The sequence below is a fragment of the Mastigoproctus giganteus genome, chromosome 12 (assembly GCF_048544385.1).
Source record: "Mastigoproctus giganteus isolate SK-2022 chromosome 12, ASM4854438v1, whole genome shotgun sequence".
Taxonomy (NCBI): Eukaryota; Metazoa; Arthropoda; class Arachnida; order Uropygi; family Thelyphonidae; genus Mastigoproctus; species Mastigoproctus giganteus.
Window position 1 is genome coordinate 76,050,245 of NC_143586.1, and position 25,403 is coordinate 76,075,647.

Below are 25,403 nucleotides of genomic sequence, written 5' to 3' on the forward strand. Positions count from 1 at the left end.
CTTACAGAATTTATCTTCCGTTTTGTTTCTCGAGTCGATAATATCATTGATTAAAATGTTAAGAATTGCTGCAATCTCTGTGTTTTGAAGTAAGTCATTTTTATTACGAGTGAAATATCGCAATTCGCAGCTAGAAATAAATATTTTAAATGCTCACGGGAGTTCCCGACAACGTAGCGAAAAATAAATTATATTTTTAAGAATTTGATACTTATTTGTGCCGATTTTTAAGCCATCTTTTCTTTTGTACCTTACGTTTCTAACATCTACATTTTAAAAGCAATAACAATCTCTAAATTAATATTTGAGCTGATTAGACTTTCGTTGTTTTCAACTATATTACAATAAATAACAGCTTTCTTTATTTATATGTATATCGATCCAGAGGCTTAGAGGTACCTTCCCTATGCTCGTGCAATGTGTGCCATTGTTTTTCTTATATACTACCTACTTCGCTATTCTTTATTGTGTTAGAATTCGTCGTTCTGTTTCTGTAAAAATAGGGACTTGGAGCTTTAACATACAACCCCTCCTCCCTACAAAAGGATTTTTTTTTTTTTTTTTTGATTTGGTAGTTGTTGGCGCATCGGCTTCTGTGGCCATATTGCACCTCCCAAGGTTTTTGCAGTACTTTGATCCAAGCCCGAGGCGGGAATCGAACCCGCGACCTTTGGGTTGCCGGGCAGGTACTTTACCCACTCGGCTAGCCCGGTCGGCCCTACAAAAGGACGCGTATACATAGCATCTTCTACTTCAGAGAGATAGCATAATTCAGAGCGAATATGGTCCTACAAGTAGAACCATATTCGCTTGTTTCGATGTGGAAATTATGCGGATAAGTTTATAGACAGCTGATTCTATACTTTCTAATTCTAATTTCTGCAGAGGTGTCTAACCTGCGTGCGAATTAATTATGAAAAAAGAGAAATAAAAAGTGTTATTAATTATAAATAACAACACAGTATTACATTATTTCATAAAACGCTGCGAATAATTTGGAAAGATGATTTAGTTTCCTTAAAAATATAAGAAATAACTTACATCTGTCTGTTTAAACGTCTGTACACAGCCGAAATTTTCTTCACTTGGACTGTGTGGTGCAGCTGCTGCGCGGGCAGATGGATCACATTTTAATTGAAAGGAGAGGAAAATCATTTTAAAAAAAGTAAAGATTTCATTTTTTGATGATTAAAATATCAGAGAAGTCAACAAATTGGGAAAAGTTTTTTTTGCGGTGGCATAGGAAGAATCCACACTCACACATGATTTCTTCTAAAGAGGAGAACTGAAACCAGAAGTGTCCAGAAAATTTTTAAACACATTTTAAAAAACAGAACTGGAATCCGAAGCTAGGTCTAAAATTTCATGATTTGAAAATGTGAAGCCGTTCTCACTTTCTTGTCGAATAATATCCAGAACATACGTTCACTTTTATATAAACAAAACACGGGCAATTTTATAGTATTTAAGTAATTATTCTCCGGCTCTGTAGGCAAACTGCTTTTCCAATGGTGGCTGACTAGTCACTTTGACATTATTCGGTAGTCAATTAATCATTTTGCGTGATTTTATTCGTTGAAGTTACTTGAGGGCTTCAATTGGAAATATCTTAACTTTCTACCTGTTTCACCAACACACAACTTTGTAAATTGTGAATGAATTCGGCAAATTTACTTAACTTCGTTAAAACTGACAAAACATACTTGGGTAGATTCAGAAGATTTAAAAAATCTATTAGATAATAGATAGATATAGCCAATAGATCTAAAAAATACAATAAAAATAGAAAAAACATCCTGTTTCACCAATGAATAAGATACATTTCAACAACACGTTGGTTTTTCATCTCCACGCTTAACAGCTGAATTTTCTCACAGCTAAAATAATTTTTTTTTATAAACATCCACTATAGCTTGAGTTGTTACATTCGGACGGACAGATCGAAATGTGCACTTTTATACATCCGTAAATTTAGCAGAAAATGAGTTAAATTAAGTCAATTATTCAAAGATACTAATAGAAAATTTTTCATTAATGTTATAATTTTGTTTCATTTTTCCTGATGACCAATAAACATCAAACAATGCAAATTTCTGAACGATCTATATTAGGCAATTCGCAATGGAATGAAAATGCCAATTGTGAAGTTGCTTCTCTATTTTTATTGCAAGATGGTGTACCTACATTTTTATACGTTATTATCACCTCATTTCACAGAGTGTAATGTCATGTAAAAAGTTCCTAAATAGAGTTGTATATTACGGAATACTCGACTTTAAAAGTTGTGAAAAATCCAAGACTTTTTCCGCATTACAACTTTTGTTTCTATCATAAAAAAAATCGCTTTTATCACAGCCGTAGCTTACAAATAAATATTTTCCGCTCTCTCTGAGAGTCACGCACAAGCGGACAGCAAGGCAGCCAGAGGAGAAACAGTGCAACAGACAATAAGGTAAAAATAATCGATGGTTTCAGTCCCAAAGCTTTCTCTTCGACCATCTCTTTCAATCTTTCCTATTGTCTCTCTTCCATACCCGCTATATCGAATTTTAGATTTAAAGCACGGTTCTTCTCTTTTTATTTTTCTAAGGTTCGCTAAGTGTATCTCGGTATGGTCTATCACATATTTCCATCAATTTTCCATCTTCTACTATCTAGTCGGCTAAAGTTTTCATCTCGTTTCTCTCTTTGGGCACTTTTCAGAAGAAATCAAAAGTTTTGATAGCAGCAATAAAGAAACTATTTTTATAAACATCTTTATCCAAGGAATGCTACTGTCATTTTGTTAATGTTATGTATTCAGGAACAAATTCGGTTGGGAGTGGAGGAGGGGTGTCTTTAAATGAATTTGTTTGTTACGATAAACCTTTAATAAAATGGAAAATTGTCTTTTGCGTACATATGCAACAACTTCTAGTATTTGTACATTTAAAAACCCATAAATGCTTGCCTATGTCATTTGTTCAGTTGTTAGTGACTGTGGATATAATTAGTTTTAATAAAAATCACTGTTGTACTATTTAGTAATTTTCATATAAAAAGAGTTTGTAACTTTTCAGTTAATTGTGAATAATGATACTTATATTTATTTAATTGTTATAAAACTTTATTAACTGAAAATTCAATTAAAAACCTTTCTCCTTTCATATGTTTTATTAATAATCAATTATAACTCGTTGATTGTTTACGTATTACTCTTCCCATTGATTCAAATGAGTTATCTTTCTTTAGAATCTGTTTTTTAACGTTTTTATTTCTTTGATGTAGTAAACAGCACCAATTTTTGTTTCTTAAGTCTCGCAATGGATTTTTTTTGTTACAAAAGATTTTTTTTTTCGTATTTACTTTATTTTAATATTCGCATCGTCACGTTTCAGCCACTTATCTTCTGTAAGTATAAACAAGGCATATGAAGAAATATCAGGGAAATGGGAGCCTAGAGAGTTCTAAAAACGAGCAATTGGATGAAATTCAGGGAAGTCTGGAGACAGATGGACCACTTTAGAACATTCTCAGGCTACTGCGTGATGTTTGTATATACCTGTAGTCACGAACATGGGGATATTCGGTTCTAACTGCGTCTAGAAGGCGACTCAGAAAAGGAAAAGGATATCAGCACAAGACAGTACCGATATACTCATATACAGATTACAGCAGTAGCCAGGTTTTTTTTATGCTATTGAAGGATTTTTGCTTTGATTTACTACTCAATATGCAGTGACTCTTTCTTAAAACTTTCCAGTGCATAAACTCACAAATGCGATTTATATTTGTTGTATTTTAATAAAAACAAAAAGTTCGTTTTTCTACATTAATTTGAATCCGTAAATTTAATACTAATAATAATACTAATTGAAAACAATACATAATTTATAAGTTTAACAATCACTTTTCAATTAGGAATATATATTTTACACGATGTATAATCACATATATAACTCACAAATCTAGACGAGATACCCAGCCAGCAAGCACAGGGTGAATGGTGTCAAGAGTAATGACGCTGTAATATAGGAATTGTACAGGGTGTCCAATAACTCTGGAATCGTAGGGAAAAATAACTAATTCATATTTTTTTCATGTAAAACGGATGCAAGAAACCAGATATTCAAAGGCTATCCTGGAATGGATGCCTCCAGGAAGAAGGAGAAGATGAAGACTTAGGAGGACATGGATGGATGGAGTACGGGAGTGCATGACAGCCCGAGGTTTTAACTGACCAAGACACCTTAAACTGCACTTTATGGCGGGAAAAAAATTAATACCAAAAATAACTTGTAGGCTGAGGAAACCCATTATAAATGGAAACACTCCTCTTGAAGAAGAAGATATTTTTTTCATATTTGCAGCCCGAAGATGTTTTGTGTAAGGAAGAATCAGTCAAGATAATTTTTCTCGTAGAAAATCGGAGTGAAAGAGATTCTTTCACTCCGATTATTCGCGAGCCAATAACATAATCTGTGCTAGCAGACTTGTTACGAAGTTTGGGAAAACAGGACCAATACAGTTTGTTGTTGTTGTATTTGAGATTTTTGGCACAAGAGCCTCTTGGGCCATATTGCGCCTGTTCACCCAATAGCGGATAAACCACGCAGTGGACCTTCGAGAAGGATCACCAAAGATGACACAGCCACTACCATCCTTACTCATTTATGCAAAAGTCCCAAAGAGTCTCTTCGAATTCACCACATTCTTAAGGCTCATTAATATCATCCATATAAACTTCAGATCTTGCAGAAGTTAGCCGAAGATTATCCAGGCCGATGGATGCAATTTTGTGAATGGGCTAGAGAACAGTATGCTCAAAATGCAAATTTCCGGTCCACAATTCTCTTCAGCGAGGCTATATTTTATGGAAACGGTGGGATAATTCAACATAACACTCGTTACTGGTCTCAAAACAATCCTCACATTTAATTCTTAGAGGGAACAAGGTGGTACCCGTGTAATGGTATGATGTGGCAAGACCATATCGAAGGCCCGTCTTTTTTCAAGAAAATGTCACTGCAGACGCCTATTTACGTACGCTCAAGGAGGAAGCATTCCCCAGTGTTTTGAAAGAGGATGGAGATTTTCCGACATGGTTCTAGAAAGTTGATGCCCCTGCACATTATAGAATCCATATATGAGAATTTTGCGCCAACAGTTTCCTGGTAATTGGATAGGAGGTTGAGAGCCTGTGGAATGGCCAGCGAGAAGCCCGAAGTATTTGCATTGCCATTTTTCTCCCTATGATTCCAGACTTATAGGACACCCTAGTATAACTATTATTTCTAACAGGCAAATTTTCTTTGTAGAATTCAAATGGCTGTGGCAGTTGGATGACACAGTGGATTGAGACTCTGCGCTCTCGCGAGTTTCCAGACAGAATAATTATTAATAAAGTAGCACTGATCAAACTGTTATCTGAGCAGTCCAATGACACGAAACTTGTGTCAGGAAGGCCCTAGAGCCCTATTTCACAGTCTTAAGCTATTATTACAGCTTACTCTTACAGGTTAATTGCAACAACATAAACTGCGAAACTTACAGGTACGTAGATTGCACCGAAAAAACTGCAAAGTTTTTACTGAATATTTAAGAAAAAACATGTTATGCATCGTGACCACAGTGTGCATCCCTTTAACTATAATGAAAGGGGAACTTGCTTGACCTGAAGCTTACGACACTTGACTTGGATGCGAATAGATAGAGGCATTTTCTCTACAGAGATGAATCAGGACTGAAGATTCAGCTTACAAACTGTTTCTCCGTAGACCTTCATCTGAAGAGGCCGATATAACTCGCATAGCATGGAAAAAGACGGATATGGAGGCGGTAGTTTGATTGTGCGGACATGCATCACCATCAATAGTCTCATAGATCACGTCTCCACAACCGAACATTTAGCGGGTTCAGGATGATCCCTCTGCCCCTTGTAACACATGTTCGCTCTTTTACAAGTTGTTTTTTTCTTTCCGGACTTCATTTCAGTGGATGAGAACCCTATATATCACGCAGGGCTTGCTTGGTTGACTGGGACCAAGAGAGCGAAGCTATAACATGTATTGCCTGACTCCAATATTAATCAAATGGAGAAATAGTTGCCAAACGCGCTATTCGTACTACCAAGGGCATTTGAAAAGGTGCAAATATGCGGAAGGAATAGAAGAATTTTCTTTTTTAGTCAGCTTTATTGTATTTCATTTTTCTGAGTATATTATTGATTATTTTTATTCTCATCACATATTACACAGTCGATCTCATTAACAAAACACGGATACATGAACTGAAACGTAGAAACAAAGCGTCCGCTTGCTGAGGATGGTTAAAAATCATTTCCAATACCGCCAGATGCTGTAGGAAGGCAATTGTAGCACTCACTTCCTTCCCAGACATTGATTTGGAATTTCCCCAGCCAGAAGTAGGAATTACTGTTTTGATACCAATTTGCCCCCTCATTCTAAGCATGAAGAAGCATTTAGGGGCTTTTATTTGTACCTACACTAAAATAGTTGTAAATAATTAGCTAATAAATTTAAACTCATTTTTTTTAAAAGTTCATCAGCAGAAATGTCGCCTCCTGTCTAAACGGCAGTTGAGCTGTGTAATCTTTTGCTAAAGCTTCAACTTCTATCCATATAAGTTGAAGGATGGACAGAAGTTGCAGCCAACTTCTATCCATACTTCCACGCTCTAAATCTGATGATTCTACTGCATTTCATTTAATGATAAAGCTAGTTTATTAGCATCTTACTTTTTCTCTAACTCTTGTGTTGGTGACCTTGGTAAATCTCCTACCATACCGAACACATCCACTGAATGCCTCTATTCGTTTTTCGAAATAGATTAGAATACTGAACAGTGATCATGTCAATGCTCTCGATATTTCTGAAGCTTTCAATCGGGTTTGGCATAAAGACCTTCTCAGAAAGATCATCTTAATGTCTGCCTTCAGAATTTTGCTATTGGTTGACAAGTTTTCTTGCCAATCGTTTACTTCGTCTGATGGTAAATGGCTGTATTCAACATCTCAACTGATACTGGAGTTCCCCAGGGTTCTATTCTCTCTTTACGCACTGTTTTCTTGACTCCACCATACATTTGAGATATATTTACAGATACGAGTATTTCATATTTTATGCATCTTCCTTAGTGTTTAACAATATTATTATAACCATGTAATAAGAACGTTATTAGTGTTATATAATAATTATTAAAAGACGAATTGTTAAACATAAATTTTAATAACAAAAATTAAATTTCATTGCGAAAGTTAGTGGTTAGGCACTATCTTGCAAGAAGCCATGAGGTCCGCGACTTCCACCATTTTATCTACTTCCTAAAATGTTGGAAGCTCCTGATCTAGATGAAATTTAAGACCTCCCTGCAGGCCTCCTGTCATTATAATTAATACACTTCTTTTCATCAAGTTACATAAACTTAGCATTAAAATATAATGACATTCTCTGTAGCAAGTTAGCTGCGGTTTACATACTGAGAACTGAGCTTAATTTCATATTTAAAAATATCAGACTGCAACTCATAAACTTCATTCGGTTGTACATTTTATCACAAAGATTTCATCTGGATTAAAGAGTAAAATGAAAAAGGTACAAAGATGCTCACCTCGAGAATGTCGACAACTATTCGAAAGCGATAGGCATTTGATCTGGGTCATCTCTGGGGAAATCTATTGATTAAGCAACGCACAGCAATCTGCAACTCACCGACTTTCATCCCATGGGAACAGCCGTTCAAATGAATGGTCTCTTTGTTAAGCTGAAAGGCAAATTCTAAAGGGAAAATGCCACAAAATTGAAAAATACAATTCTCTTGTGATTAGAACTGCTTTATTTCCCCGAAATTGATGATATTATCAGTTTTCTATTCTTATTCCCTCTCAATTCTAATTCAGTTCAATCAGCCCAATCGATTCAATCTTAACTTGTTCCATCCTTCTCTATCGAAAGAGCTGTAAACTAATCTTGATCTATTAACTTTCCTGCCGTTAGTTGTATATTTAATGTCATTTCCTTCAATTATTGACCTGAACCTAAATGGTCTCGTATTTAACAGTGACCCTACTTATTTTAAATCAAAAGGAGCACGCAACATACCTCCGAAAGACAGATAGCGTACATAAATTTATGAAACTACCTTAAAAGAATCTCTGGAATTGGGTAATGGTATGTATAATGCTGTGAGACACCAATGCAATATTAGACGTTTTAATCGTCAAACGAAAGACGTTTATAGACAAACTCATATATTTATTTCAAATGGTGGTTATCTACAAATATTCTGACAACTATTGCGGTAACAAGAATGTACATTCTATTTGAAAGATAATATTTAGGACAGAAAATGGTTTAAACGATAACCATAACCATTTATGAAGTTGTATTCAAAGTATTTAGAATACTAAATTTTAATTAACAGCTTAATTACAAAATGACATGATACGTGGGATGATAAGTTCTGAGAACAGGGTATATAAAATTTATTAATAAATTACAGAATATGCATTTTTAGTGCTTAATGTCAGTTGAGAATATTCGATGTTTGTGCAAGATGTTCCCAGAAATGAAATCTTTCAATTCATGGAAAACATCAGAGGATGGAGTCATCAAAAGAGAATTTCAAATTAATTCTTGCTAATCCAGATATATTTTAATAACAGGAGAATATTTTGCCAGTCTTATGCCACAGTTAAAATCTAAAATTCAGGAATAAAAACAAATAAAGTTAGGTCATCTGGTTTTACATCTCCATGACGATATGCACCCATTCAGGAAACATGTTTCTACAGGCTATAATGCATGAATGTGGATTTGAACAACGAAATAGCCCGTACACTCTAGATTTGGCTCAAAGTGACTATTACTTGTTGAGAAACCTCAAGTTTTTTCTTCGTAGAACTCGATTTAAAGATGACGAAAAGCAGCTGTGGAAGCTTGGTTTGATGACCAACCTGAAGAATGTTTTTTGAAGGTTTAAACTGTTTGCAGATTAAATACAATAAGTGTATTGAACTTCAGGGTGTCAAATAGTTTCTTACTTGTCGTTTATACTCCATTCTCAGAACCTCGTAGAACTGAATTCTATCCACTTTGTTTTTTACTACTATACAACTCTTGATGTACAAGCAGTATTCCATGATGCACTAGAACTGTGGTTTCAAATTGGTTTCTAGTATTTTACATATTTGTCAATCCAACTGTACCTATACTGAACATATTCTATTTTATAATTTAAGAGAATGCTTTTATTATTTACAAAATAAAAATAATTTATGTAGAATTTATTTTAAAATGTTTAATCCAACTAATAATTTGTCTAAAATAGTATTTAATTAAGATGAAAAATTAATTAAAATATTATTCATTTTGTTTCTAAATTTCCTCCAGTTTGGAGAGCACTCGAAAAACGAAACACGCACCACAAAATGTCATAGCGGAATCATCAATACTACTTTAAGCCTGATAATGTTTTAGGCACAAGTATTTTACTTTTTTTCTTACAGCATCCCACAATATTATAACAACTTCTTATACCTTCTACTGCTCCACAAAAGTCCTATGGAAGGTACATTTATGTATTTATTTATGATATACTGCGATGTGGTATTCGTTATTGATGAAAGCAAACAATTTCATGTCACTTTGGAATTCTGAAGCAAAACATGAATCAACAGATTCTAAATATAACATCATGTAAACAGGGAGAACACACAGCAGCCAATTCAGACATAATGGGGACCCGATTCGAAGCTTATTTCGCTTACAATGATACTGTCAAGTATCATCTATCAAGTGAGGATAAACAATTTTATTTAAAAAAAAGTAAGCGTATGAATAAACCAACCATTCATATAACTAGTAATGCTGGTTTTATGGGATTCTCGGAGAGAAATCTTATACCTTGGATATCTTTCATGAATTGGTCTGCTGGTATGCTATTTATGAACTGTCATTGCCACATTAAAGTATTTTTTTTTATTGCAATACGTGCGTACCACTGTTCTAGAAGTATTTTTCAAGTGTAATCCTTCTCCAGTTCACTAATACGTGGAAAAAAAATTGTCCTCTTCAAAGGCTTAAATTCAAAACCTTTTTTTTTTCGTTTTCATTTCTGATAAAATCTTGGCTTCCAAGAATACTCTATAGTTACAAAAGGTACAAGTTTTTATTATGTTTTCGATAATCCTTTTTGTCGTTGGAAACTAGAAAATTCCCAAGGTGTTAAGCGACACTTCATACTTTGGAGCACATACAGATGAAGAAATAAATCCTTCTTTGACAGGAAGAGAGCATGATCTCGTTGTAAGAAGAGGGAGAATTACAGAGAACAAAGAAAGTTCGATAACAAAAAACTCACTATAAGAAGACGTGACCTTTTACATTCACTGTACCCTTGTTTCAGTTATGTAGATATTTAAGCGTTGTAAGAAAGTGTATTAACCCCAGATATTTTAAAACATCTGGGGTCCTCTACATGACATGCAGAATTATTGAGATTAGTCACAACTTAATTAACACCACCAACAAGATTAAAAGTAAACTGCTTTCTTTAATTATCGAATCAAGGGATGTTCTCATTCCTTGATGCATTTAGGTAAAATGTTAAGATAATGAATATTCGGCTGAATGTTCATTATCTTATCTGACCCTAATAGCAAACCCGTCAGTGACTTCACAGAACAACAATTTTCTTCAGAGAACGTGCATCTACAGAAGGTACTTAGGCATATTGATTGGATTAAGGAGCATTGGGTCATAATGCTCTTCACTAATGGATCAAGATGCGATCCTCAATCGGATTCTCGACGTACATTTTGAAGAGAGCGTGGAACCAGAGTCCATCCCAATGACATCGCAAACACTGATGTTTGGAGGTGGTCTTTTAATGGCAATCTCTCTCTCTCTCTCTCTGCAATCACTCACTGTCAATAGCTGTAAAGATCAGCAGGTGTTCCTGCGAGGAACTGTCACCTGTGAAATATCGAGGTGAAGGTTCGCCTCTTTGTCCTGGTGGCAAAGTGGCCTGACACAAACAACACAACACAACACACACTTACATGACACTTTTTTTCAGGCTTTACAGATGTTCTGTACCAACACAGGGATTCTAGATGGAGATGGGTTTTTATCCTAGGAGCCACTGCAATACATGAATACACGCACGTTCATTAGGAGAGCTCAGGACCGTCACAGAAAAAAATAGCCATATGGAATGGCAACCTGATTCTCCAGATCTCTATCCAAAAGAACATACCCAGGCCGTTTTAGCAGGAGGTTGTCAGTCATAGGCTCTCTCTGTCACGCAAATTATTATTATCATCAATATTAATCCTGATTTCATCCTCTCTATAATCGCCTGGCCAGAAGGATAAAGTATAACAGAGTACAACTATAAAGAAATAACAATTCGTGGTTATTTTTAATACAGCTAACGGAAATCAAAGTTGGCATTCAATAATACAGCTCTCTCTCTCCCCTCGAATCACGCAAATGGACGCATTTGTGTGAATGACCTCAATGCTACCCTTTGACAACATTCTTATCCCTATCGTGTTGTAAACGGACAGCTATATAAATATTGTCCACCACTCACAGATATCCTCCGCCCATATGTTCTCTGAATGTAGTCCCTTAGTTGAGAGTTTTCCCTGTGTAGCTATTTTCCTAACGCCGGTAGTCCATTCTAGATGAAAAATGTACTTACTTGGTGCAAGCCGTCGAAGTTTTATAGTCACGTATTCATGCCTTCGCAAGTAGCACATTTTTTCCTTCTTCTGAACAGTTCTTATTAGCAATACGAAGGACTCTGGTGCGATATTTCTTTCAAAGAGAAACATTACATAAAGACATTTCTCTATATTCTTTATTTCACGAAACTGCATCCCACAGTCAAATGAAAATGGCCAAGGGCATAGTCATGTAAAAATTCTTAGCAGCACTTCCACTCGAGCACTGATCACCGCTGTTGAGTCTCCATAGTCAATTGATTTCTTATTTTTACTTGAATCTGGAAAGATCATTCTGCTATTATGAAGGAGAATATTTTTTTTAAGAAGGATTTCTACATAAATTTTCTCCACACCATTTCTGCATACGTGAAAAAGAATTAGAGGGAGAATAGAGTGGATTACATTATGATTATTACGAGGGATTTTATACATATTGTAGATTATCATTTTTATTGTGTATCTTTTTTATGCTAAGTATTACAGGTTAATATTCTGCCAGTTTCATTAAAACAGATGAAAATAAAAAAATTAAACTTTCGTACTTCTTTTCTAATGAATTTCAGGTAACAATTAATAATAAGTACGATTGATCAGGATTAGTCCAGGACTGACCTGGACGTTATTTTTAAGTATCCAATAATAGTTTGACAATGTAATCGTGTCCTAGAGTCTGCGCATTAGGCAGAATACAAGATGGCGTCAGGCGTATATGATTTCAGGTATGGAACAGCACTGTTTTTATAAAATTTCTGATGGCAGAACGTGATCAGCCTACACATTTCAGCGCTGCTATCATCAGCCCTTTGTCGCAGAGATCGAAAATATGCGAAAGTGTATAGAATACTTGAAAAGGTATATGGCCATTGTAGTCATATGTTCAACCACTAAGTATACCTCTCTAAAATCTGGAAAATTTCAAAATCCGACAGCTCTCAAAGAGTTTACCTTCAATAGATTTCCTTAGAGGGACTTACCATAGCAGGTTAAAGTCCCCATTTCAAGAAAATAACGGGAAATATTAAAACTTGCCAATGACAGATTTATTTAAAGGAATGTTTTCTAGGAATGTTATGCCATCGGAAATGTATTTTTAAATATTTATGATGTAAACTAATGATCGCTTCAACCATCCAAAGAAATGCATGGAAGAAGAATAACGTTTCCTTGATAGTCCAACAGCCACACTCTTAAATCCCTTGTGTAGTTTCAAAATAAATACGCCTCTGATGACGTCTTATACTTCGGTTAGAGCCAGTGAAAGAACAGTGAAGGGTAACCTCCAAAGAAACACCTCTCTAGATTTCTTTTAGCGTGTTAAAAAAAAAAAGAAACGTATAAAGAATTTCTCTATACTCGATAAATTGGAAGCTTCTCAACGTTCTTGCCCGAGTCCACAAAAAAAACTTGAATCTATAAAATGCAAAATAAACAAACAAAACAAATGCACTTCCTCTTTGGCTCTCCTTTGAGGAAAACTTATATATTTCTTAAATACTTGCAGAGAAGGTCTCGATATACAAACACACTTGTTCCCAAAGCTGTTAAGCATTATGGATGTATAGGGTAGAGCTATCGGAGAGAAAAGAAAAACACAAAGGTCCGCTGATTGTGAGCGTCACGACTGAATGAGTTGTCATCCATCTCCTGGCTCCCGAAGGAAACACTTATACCTCCTCCTATCTCGACAATCCCATTTTGCCGAAGACGTTCTCTAAACGAAGAGTAAGTAACAAGGGACCGTAAATAAAATATCGTGCGTATATATTGGAAAGGAAAAAATAATGCATAAATAATGGATTGTTTTTATTATTGTTTCCGAATTACTGGATAGACGAGTGAAAACTGTTTAGAAAGCTTACTTAATGGCGTACTTAGAGTAAAGCAGTCTCTTTCTCTCTCAGATGAATTATTTAATAAGAAATTTCTCGAAATATCCACGAAAAGTGTCTATTCAGTGTCACTTTAGATAAGCTGCAAACGTCAACTGAATTTGAACTGCATTTGTTGTTTAAAATAAGCCTCTGTCGTATCGCGAATTAAATAATAAAATGGGGGGGAAAGAAAAGGACATGTTTAAGAACCAATTTTGGAATGGATTTAGAGTTTCAAAAAATGAAATAAAATTTTAAACATCTGCTTTGTTTTTAGCAGCGTTTATCGAGCAGAAAAGAGATAAAAGTATTGGGATTATGTCATATTTAATTGCATTTCAATGCATATGTACAATTTATACGCAATATTTGAAAACGTAGTATGGATATATAAAACATATCAGCCGATCACTTCTGAAAACAAAAGCGCTCTTCCAGAATTAGTTTTATTCAGTTCTGAGCTGGAGTCGCATTCTTGGTAGACGGACATTTTGATCGCTAGGTTAGTTCGACATCATCGTCAGTCGTTGAGTTCATACAGTCTTTGAGAATGTTGGGAGCTAAAAAGTTTGGAGACGATATAGTGTATGTCACTAATCAAAGAATATTTTTAAAAAAAAGCAAGAAACTATTAACACCAAGTGATTTTCGGATCAAGAAAATGCCCCACCTTACTGGCAGCTTCTTTATCATTCCCTTTGCTGCATTTTAGCCTTCGATCTTCTAATAGTGGAACCAAAATACCTGCTAAATTTTCAGCTAGAGCAACTATTTCATTATGCCATTTACTCGAAGGATTAAAAACTTCAGAACTCCCATGAGTAATTAAGTGGCTAATTGTCGAGCCTTACCACACACAAAGATGCTGATAAATAAACATTTTATATATTTAAAATCTTGCCGGCTAAAAACTGTCGAAATAATATGAGCTGTATTCACGAGGGCCCAGTCTAATCTGATTGGCCAATGGCATGGGATACTTAAAAACGTCCTCCGATATATGAATGAAAGTGAGTGGTTAGAAGACACCCTGGAACAATTCTACTGCTGTTCTGAATGGTCTCCTAACCACTTCATTAAATTTACACTTTTGTCAACGAAAACGTAAATTCAAAGCAGAATTCCACAGTAAGTAATGAATGTGATATGTGTTCACACAAGAAGATATCAAGTGACATAGTCTAGTGTCTCTCATCCCATGCTAATTATTCAGTACGTGTCACCAGTGGCTCTATACCTCAGCCCTTAGGGCTTCTGTTGCACAGAGACAATTGAGAATTGTCCTTGGCATCTAGTACTGTCGAGTACACCTTTTACCATCTCCAGAAGTATTATCTAGAACTTGATCCTCCCTTGAGAATTCAAGTCTGATCAATTTTCACTCTCACTGGGTTGTTCTCATATAGGATTAAAGTCCCAAGCACAACAGAGATGCTACCACCCCAGTAAACCTTAGAGCACTCAAAGATCATAAATCGCTTCTCCAGTCCCGAACAAACTAAAGCGCATGCAAAGGTTCTTCCTTCAGAATACCCTATAGTTTTTCAAGCCAGACATTAACTGTGAGGATGTAGGAAGATAAGCGTCAAGTCCCATGCCAGTTCCAGGTTATTCCTGCTCTCCAAAGGTGCAGATCCTTGTTAGGATCTTCACCTTTGGAGAGCTTGTTCCTGATCATGATTCCTTGCTATGAATCGTTATCAGGAACAATTCAGCCGTGTGAGTCGTCCTCAAATCTATGTGACAATTCCAAATGTGATGGGATTCCGATATTTTGGTAATATTACAGACCTGGTTGGTATTTCGTATTCCTTTGTCCAAACTCCACAAAAACCTTCAGGCTTCCTATTATATTTATGGTATAAAATGGTAAAGGTTTTAATTCTGTCATATCTGTCTTACTGCGCTGCAGTTGCAGAGATCATGCTCTACTGCATGCCAACCACTATCAAGTACTTGGGCACGCACCCATTCAAACGGAAGCGCACCGTATGTTCACGATTCAAGTCACTTGTTTACTGTAATTTTCTACGTACACATCGAAGAGAACCTCCTACTGACAAAATAATTAATCACTGGATTAATTAATTTAAAGACACAGGAAGCGTCTTTTGGGAAGCAGAAATCATCAGGAAGACCAATAACTTCAGAAGAGAATGCGAACCGCATCGGCAGGTTTCTGACTATTTAAAGGTTACAATGGATCGATCTGCCTGTTCATAAATTACCGGATATTCGTCATCAGGACCAGCTCATTGCTGGAAATACTCCCCCCCCCAATTGTGGGGTGGGCATTCAGCAGGCGCCGTAGTATCAGCTTATCACGGGCAACCTAATCGTGGTACTTATTTAGCTCAGCATCTCGAGCCGGTCCTATTTGCTTCCTTTTGCAAGAATTTCATCTAATTCCTATTATTAAAGTTTCCATATTGTTGTTTAAATAAATAAATAAAATTGGATAATATTTATAAACACGCTTAAACTACTGCAAATATTAATTAGATACATTTTTTCCTTTGGAACACACGAAACAAAGTTCTACCGAAATTGTTCTGTTTTATGCATTCAAATTCTTTGTCTTTCATTTGCAAAAATTACGTTGATGAAAATTATCATGTAATTCTTTAAATTTGTTTATTCTGTTTAGCTTAAGTTTCGGGAACAGAACTCAGTATATTGTCGAAGTGAACACACAAACATTTTATAAGTTTAAAGGAAATGAAAGGAAAAAAATATGCGGACATGCAGGACAAATCCGAACTCAGTTCTCGAAAGATAAATAATTCAAATTAACGGAAATGTTATTCACGATTCCCTGAAGACCCAGTGGTAATTCTTATAAATTATTTAAGTATACGATCTACTAATGTAACAACTTTGGAGAAGTTTATAGTAAATTATACGAACTCTTGTAGTTGCTAATTAGGATATCCATCATCTCTGTATGACTACACATGGCATCCGAATTAAGCCGCTGGTTTAAGTGGCAGTGATGAATTTCACTTGAATGCTATAGGCTGACTGAGACTAATATATAATTTAATTATGTCAATCAGAGCGAACCTGTCACACACAACTTTATGAAACTAATGATATTAGTTTTATCGCAAAATATTCCTTGCAGGATTGTGAGAAACAAAAGTACGAAGGATAAAGTCTACCAAGTGAAGATGACATTCTGGATATCGATGAGTTAATGAAGACTAAGATTTTACAATAACAGGACACGCAGATGTTTTGATTATTATTTTTATGTTGTCAAAAGTGTTCAACCAATAAGGTCAGATCCATAAATATTTGCAATCGAAGTGTGCCCATATTTACTAGTAAAGAAAACATGGTAATTTTAAGAAACCAGAATGGTGTTTATGCAGTCAAAGGTTTAAGTGACGCTTACTGAAGTGTGGACCACATTAAAGGAAATCTGTATGGAAAGTTGAGTTTAGCTCGTGAACTGGTCATGAGCTAAACTTGACTAAAATTCACTTGGACTTCGAAAGAAGTGCTCATTCAGCATATTTTCGGAATGCCAAATAACAGGTTGTCGATTCCATCTTAGGCGCTGCTGATACTGGATAATACAGGAGGACAAAAATCTCAGGAATCATTATAGTCAAAATACAGAAATGGGACGATGGTTGAAATATTTTTTGCACTCAGTTTGTTTACTTTTAATGAACTAGGTGACAAGTTTAGTATATTGACTGCCATTGCTCCAACAAAAGATATCTTTTCCTTATGGCATTCTGTCTAACTATTTGGCAGAAGAGTTCCTTTATCCTCCAGAATAGGCAGAAAAAACTTCATGTAAACAAATGGCAAACGATCCATTCTCAGTACAAAAGTTCCATTCTCAGTACAATACATTCCAATACACATCGAGTCTATAATGTACTTCTGAATACTTACGTTCAAATAAACAGTTTAAAGAAAAATCTGATGATTAGCTTGAGGAAAGAAACCAAAGATCGAAATGAATTTATTCTGAAAACATGGGATCTTGTTGTCGCTTATCAAAATATACAACGGCCACAAGTACTTCGTTTATGTGTTTATATTCTTTTATGTAATATTTTAATTTGTCTTAATGTTACTAGTAGGTTTTAAAAAGATTAATTATATACTGTGCATAAATAGCTGTAATATTTTAATAACAATTTATAAAAATTCCCTTAAATGTCATTTACCACTCGGTCTCATCCCTACAAACTTCGTTACCATTAGAGGAATGTTTCCAGCAAATCCATTATGAATAATAAATTCAGGGAAAACAGACTTCTATAAGTGTGCTAGTGATAGCAAGGAAAGCTCAAGATTGATAATAATTAAAATATGTTGCGGTGTACTACGTGGGTTTGTTTTTACATTTTATCTAGGGAGTGGCTGAATAAATAGTGATATTTTTCAAATGTGGTTATAGCATTTTATTGAAACCGTAAACAAAATGTTTACGGTTTCAATAAATCTATGGATTTATTTAATCTATGATTTATTCTCCCTTCCCATTCAAAAAAATATCGTTATCTTGAGTTTGGCCGGAATTTCTTTTTCTTCATAATACACAAGAAACCCTTCAAGGTATTCTTAATAATGCTAAGAGTTTACTTTCTAACATTTTAATAAATTCATTAATGAAAAACAGCTTTAATTTTTCACCGTTGGCTAATTAGCTTTGATGAAAAATAATTATACAATTCAGTTTTTAAGTGTTCTGATAATAGTATACTTCTTAAGTTAGTTTAAATTTGCCTCTATAATACAAAACAGTGTCTCTCATTAATTCTGCTAAATTTTTCTTTATTAACAAGAAGAATTAGTACACTATTAACAATAACAGTGATGGTTCAGTCTATGAAACTCACCAATCTAGTTATAAATCCACGCTAGCTTGATTGGTTGGTTATCTTTGTGTTGCATTCAATTAAAATTACTCTATCGCACTTTTATATTTTGTATTAATAACTTTATTTAAGTTCATTTGATATATGATACATATTTCGTATATATTTATCGTAGTTGGTAGAATTATTAACCCAAGGTTAAGTAATTCCAATTCAACCCTTCCCTTATAGATCTTAGTAGTTATGTACCAACGGTTTTCCTAATGACTTTCTTTTGTAGTAGCATTTTCATGAGGGTTGTGAATAAAAACAACTTCTACTACAGCAGCAATAATGGCACGCTTAAAGTTGAGAAAATATTGCTTTGTATATTCATATTCCAAACATATTTATCCCTCTGTACTAAATCGAATATCACCCTTCAGTTTTGCATACCATTCCAGTAGTCGTTCATTTATGCAGGAGTGCAAATGAACCGTAGGTCTTCCAGCAGAAGTAAATGGAGAGATTTTAAATTTAATCCCGAATAGAATTTATTCCAGAGTTCCAAATATTCACGTTTTTAAGAATGCAATGCGAAATTTGCTTTCTTGCATTTAAATGGCTGAATAGAAATAATATGGACAAAACCCTTCCTTGAAATTTCGATTTTGAAAAACATACACCTTAATGTACCATAAAAAATCCTTTCATATTACAAAGAATGTTTACTTTCCTGCTAACAGTTGTGAGGTATGTTGCAGAATATTTTATTTTCCACTTCAATAATTGTATTCCATCCGCATATCCAGTGAATTCCTAATTCCTATTCATGAACCCACTATGAGTAATTTTGAATCAAATATACATGTTTTCATGAACTTCCTTTGATTTCTTTTCATACAGCACACATTCCACAAACAGTAATTACACTATAAGTAAATGGCAGAAATCTATGGTATGGTCTGCAGAATATCGTGGAGAACAGAACAGACTTCAAGTTCTATGTCATCCTTTAAGTCTCTTAAAATGCGAAGGGAAACATATATATAGGAAATAGCTGTGAACTGAGACCGGATGACAATATCTATGGTCAAGTTCTATGTCATCCTTTAAGTCTCTTAAAATGCGAAGGGAAACATATATATAGGAAATAGCTGTGAACTGAGACCGGATGACAATATCTATGGCTCAACCCGCACTTCCTTGATCGGCTAGGTAAACATTCTAGTATCAAGATTTCCTTCAGAAGCTGTGAGCCTTAGTATCGTCTTTGAATACACTCAATTTCCATATCAGTGACACAGACCATAAGAAAAAGAATAAATGCATATCAAAGAAAATGGGGGTGTACTTCACTAGTTGCCGGTTTTGAGCATTGGGCCGAAGGTTCTAGGTCGTAAATATACAGAGAGGTACAGCCCGATTATGTCAAGCATTTTGAGTAGCAACATATGGGATTTCTAACTCCCAAAATTTGCATTCTATTTACGTATTCGGATAGATAGAAATAGACTTATCAGAAAACCGTGTCACATTCAGGATGTCTGAGTTTTCTCCCAAAGAGGATGAAAATACCATACATGATGAATACCCCTTTTGTAGTTGAAGTAAATTTGTTGTACTGATCTAGAGATGGTCCTCTTCAGTTTGAATACAAGCCTGTCACCACCTTTTATGAATTAGCAATAGCAAACCCATTTATGAGTCTTTGAATTTTGTAATCATGATCAATATAACGAAAAAAATATAATTTTCTGCCTCTAAAGTAAGGAACTACACGTCAGATTATGAATAATTGCACTCGAGTGTATGAGTCCTTTGTCAATTACTGTATTAGACCAATTACCACGAATGTGTGTTCTAAAATATACATGAAAAATTCTGGTTATCATCTTATACGAGGTTTTTCGCTTGGAATCATCGACATACATCGATAATCCAAGGTTTAATTCAGAGAGGATGGTATCTGAATAAATACGATAATGTCATGTTGATTGAATTAATAATTATCATGACTTTAAATGTGATTCTACAATTTTAAACGTACCCCTTTACTGTAACATACATTTCAACTTGAAATAATAAAATAATAATAATAATAAACTTACACTCACTGCAATGTTCTGCTTAAATCAATATCGCTTAGGGATAGCTGGGGATATTTTTCTTTAAAGACGATTCCTAACCTTATCGGCCTAAACTTAAAAACATAGTCCATGAATATCGATGAAAATATATTCTGGAAATGTATCTTTCCATTTGGTTCCAAAGAAAGTAGAAGGCAATAGTTAAATAGAACTTTAAATGCTCGGAACTCAAATTTTTACAAGGAGGACTTGAAGAATGCATGAATGGCTGCATTCCCAAGGACCTTCTATGTACAAAGTGCACTTTAACTTGTCCAGGGTGGTGTTATGTTCTTCAATTTACTATATGGTTCGTTCTGCCGAAGACATACAAAACATCTTTCAAAGGAAACATTTCCTATTCAGAACAATCTCATCTTTATTGATTACATGCTACTTTTGTTCCATTCTATAAGCCCACTTTCATAAAAAAAAATAAATAAGCAAGAACCGAGTCCTCTCTAGAGTTACAGTATTGGTATTCATGTCTCTTTATGGGAAATTCTTGCGTTGTCATCAATGTATTGAATAGATGAGTATTTGAACGTGCTTTTAACACGCTGTCAATTTGAATGGACCTTGGAAGATCGATGTATAGCTTTTGTACAGTTTTATAGGTAAATCCCTTTATTCAGAGCCATGTTGGTGCATATGTAATCATTTTTTACAAGCGACATTCATCAGCCGAAATAAAAACCCACGTGAACAACTATTTATGAATTCTCCACTGGCCAACTCTTTCTTACTGGTTTTTAATTATGTATATCGCGTAACTTGTTCAAGAACAAAGTTATTGTAAAGCATGCACAATTTGTAATTATCTGTACTGTGCTAAACTTTGCATTACGTATTCTAATGGCAGTTCTTAACTTCCTGTCAGTAACGTGTGATTGATGTCGATCGGCGATGTTTTGTTGTCATATTGGGAGTTCTAAATACAAACAGTTCTCATTTATGAAACGAAACAATCTCGGGCTGACCCCTTAAAGAAGTCCGCAGAACCTGCTACAATACCAAATCGGGTAGCCGGTAGAATCAGCTTGATTTTATGCGACTCATGGGGTTGCGAGTGGACTGTGGAACCAGTTCGAAAACATGCAGCCTATCGAAGGCCTATCCGATACATCTTGTCACTATCACGCAAACTGACTGTTATCTGGGCCCTAACTGCAAAGTATCAGATTTCATAGAAAGGCAACTTGCTGGATCTACAGGAGTACTTGGGTCCAAACGGATAAACGATACAGTTATTGGCTACTTAAAATTTCTGTGCCGCAAAATTCAATAAAATACAAGTATTTCATTGAAATCTTAATTATGACACATTTGGAATCCTCATTTACTTCTTTTACAACAATTATCATGAAATATGAATGAATATCGTATAAAAGGTCATACAAATATAATTGGCCACATGATACAGTTATTGTTTCGAACACTGCTTTGGCCACTTGTGTATCTTCTTCAAATGCATAACGAACAATAAGAGCGGTCCTAGAGGCAGCTCCTTGTGGTACAGGATTTTCTAGCGGAGCACCTGGTTCCTCAGACTCTGGGATGTAGATTCTTGAAAAATTCTTTGAAATTTCAAGGACTTCATTATTCAGCGTCTGTGAAAAAGCAATTCCTTATACAGTTGAGATAAAAGATGTAGATTGAGCCATGCGCTATTGTTGGAAGATTCTCCTTTTACTGCGGTTTGCTTTTGATTTGTGGTTTGGTATGGTTTTCTGTGGCCATCTTAACTGGTGAAACAGGCTTACAGTTATTTTTAACCTGGACTTTGGACTGTTTTATATTTTTATTTTTGTGTTGCTTTAATGTTTCACCTTAGGACATCCTGTCATGTAGATGGGCAAAAAGAGAGGAAGGAATGTATTTTATATAAATTATCTGTATATTAGACAGCGGTGTGGCTAATATACAGCCAGCTAATCAATAATTATCAGCTATAAAATATGACCAAACAAACTTCAACTGATAAATAGGGTCCAGACCCTATTTCATCAAACATTTCATTTCTACTGCTGCCTGCATTTTCTTCTTTGTAGCAACGACAGGGAAAACCATTACCATCTTCAAAAAAGTGGAATGTATTTTATTGTGATATTGTGGTTATTTATCAGAAACTGATTCTCATTTCGTATTCCAAGGTAGACGCTAAATATTCATATTTTACCTTATTTTTCTGATAATAATTCCAGATATGAAACCGAGCGAAGAAATCCTCATTTTCACCCAACATAAATTCATTTATCCTTCTGAATTTTTCAAGTCTCTTTTCCAATCAGATTCATGAATCCGGAATACATTCATCAATCTACTCTACGCTATCATGATTTAGAAGTAAAAGCCTATAAGTTTGAAGACATTTCTTTTTTATGTGTCTGATAATAGATTCAGTTACTTTTTTCAGTAGAGGTGCAACTGATACCTTATTTTTAAAGTTATTCTGGATGTTTTACGTACCAATCCTTCACTAGTTTCATCTAGGATAGTATTTCGAAAGAAATACAGCCATAAAAGAATGACAGTAAGTGACTATCATTTCTGAAGCAATGTTTCATTAATTCCCGAAGTCTCAGTACTTCAGGTTAAGGAAATTAGGCATTAGTAGCTTTAATTGCCATCCGTTTTGATCCCTCTTGAAGATATATCTTTAAGCCGCAATCGCTAGTTGTAAGATTCTTGTAGCATTTGTACAGAATGCTGAAATTCACTGCAAAAGATACTGAGTTGATAGGTAAAGTAAAACTGGATCATCTTTAGTTCGTTTGCATCACGTATTACAGTTATTTAATCAGAAACAACACTGTGAAAACACATTTTCAACAAAGTGGTTCACTACAGTCAGCGATATTTGTTGATAAAACATACTTATATCTGAACGTGTAACAGTTTTGATGTTAAAAACAAATTAAATGCTACTGGATAGCAAACGTCTGCAATTTAACTGACCAGTCACTATACTGTTCACCCCACCATCTACAGAACATTCTCTGTTCTGTATAACTGTTTTATGCGGTTTCGTTATCTGCAGTGGGTTCATATACATTACCAAACAGAACTATTCTTTGTATTAAAACACAAAAGGTACATTGACTAACAATGAGCAATTGGCAAACAGCGAAACACATTCTGTTTGATGCACAATTGGGATTTATCGAGGCAAATGAATTCACTAACTTAGACATTTCGCTTCGTTAATCTGTGGCTACGATTGCTGGCATCTGGCGCAAACATGACTGGCTAATAGTCCCTACTAATAAGTGCTTAGCTTTGTTCTAATATATTAATTATCCATTTAAAACGGATTCCAAAACATCCCATTCTACATCCGATGTCTAAATATTACATTAGTCGCCTATCTATCTAATTTCTAGGAATTATTAGAAACATATAATTGATGGCGATTCGAATGCGATTCAATTACCAGCTGCATTAGGAGAACACAGAATTCAGCAGTAGCTTTGAAAGACTCATTAAAATAGTTCTTTTCTAATAATTAACTGCAGATTGCTATTCTAGATTCGCGTTGCTGCTTAAACATGACCATCTATTACCGAATTATTCTAATGACAAAGAAGAATCGCCGTTGTCACTCACACTCTGCATCCTATACGAGCAATAGGGCCTTTCCCCATGCCTATATTCTGAAAACGTACAAAAGAACAAAGTGCTTCCACTTACCTGTCATGATAATCCTCGCCCATCGATCGCTGAGTTTCGTAGCACGAGAAAGTTTGTCATGTACCTGACAGCGATATTTTCTTGCCGCATCCGTCTCGTCAACGTGACGTACGTGAAGTTCCCCACTCAAGAAGACAACGTACTTGCCTAGAAGTAAAGAGAGAGACTGTCTTCAGCCTTATCAGGAAAAGCTTGGTGCAGAGAAAAGTTTATTTCGTGAATATTATTGCAATAAAACTGACGCATATCCACAACTCCTTTTTCAAACACTACTTTAAGAACTTCTCGTAAACACTTAGGACATGAAAGAGCAAAAGAAAATACGATAAATAAAAGATAAAGAATAATGGTATAAAACAATAGAAAGAAATCAGTTTTCAAAATGGCGTTATTTAAAATACTATTAGATGTACAATTTTTATTGGTTACCTTTTTTAGTAAGGATAAAATTATTCTTAAAACAGTTTTATTCTATATTTTAATAATAAATAATTATATTAATATTGTATCATTAATATATAGTTTTCTTTTCAAAGTTTATTGAGAGTATTTATTTTTTTCTTACTGTTGTTTTAGTATAAAAGGTACACCATTTTAATGAAATCATCAGTGCGACCACATTCATTCATAAATTCTTTTTACTGTCTTTATGCATTTGTTCTCTTCAAGATGAATTTACACAACACGGTTCATCTTTCAACTATTCTGAGATGCCAACAGGACGTATATTTGATGAGAAAAACAAATGAGCAATTCGCGTGCTTCTTGCTTTCCATCTACTCGTACATATTTGCTTTCTTATGATAAACATGGAATCCGTTGTACTGAGTCTAATGCAGGCATTCTTCTATTTATAGATCTCGTTACCAACTCTTCAACTGTCATAAATGATATCAATGAACGAAAGAAAAATGTTCGTCTTTGGATATTACCTCACATTTATCTTCTTTTGACCATCCTTTTTGGTCTGGCGCTCTGTTATTTATTGGAAAACATGCACTTTTCTTTCTTGGGCGATTTAATTTCTAAGAAATGAAGTACGTATATTACTAAGTGCCGTTTTATCTTGACATCAAAAAAGCAACCTCTAAATGGAAAATTCAAATGACTTTTTGGGATACACAAGAATACCTTACCTACCTACATCAGAATCTCTCTCTAT

General features: G+C 34.8%; 1 protein-coding gene across 1 annotated transcript in view; it reads right to left on the reverse strand.

Annotated features, from left to right (window-relative positions):
* LOC150077204 (cell adhesion molecule Dscam1-like) overlaps positions 1-25,403 on the reverse strand; it is a 386,288-nt gene that overhangs the window by 94,609 nt on the left and 266,276 nt on the right. Inside the window, exon 4 of the mRNA XM_090385678.1 lies at positions 24,242-24,388. Coding sequence (XP_090241804.1) covers positions 24,242-24,388 — 147 coding nt within the window. The remainder of the gene's footprint in view (positions 1-24,241; positions 24,389-25,403) is intronic.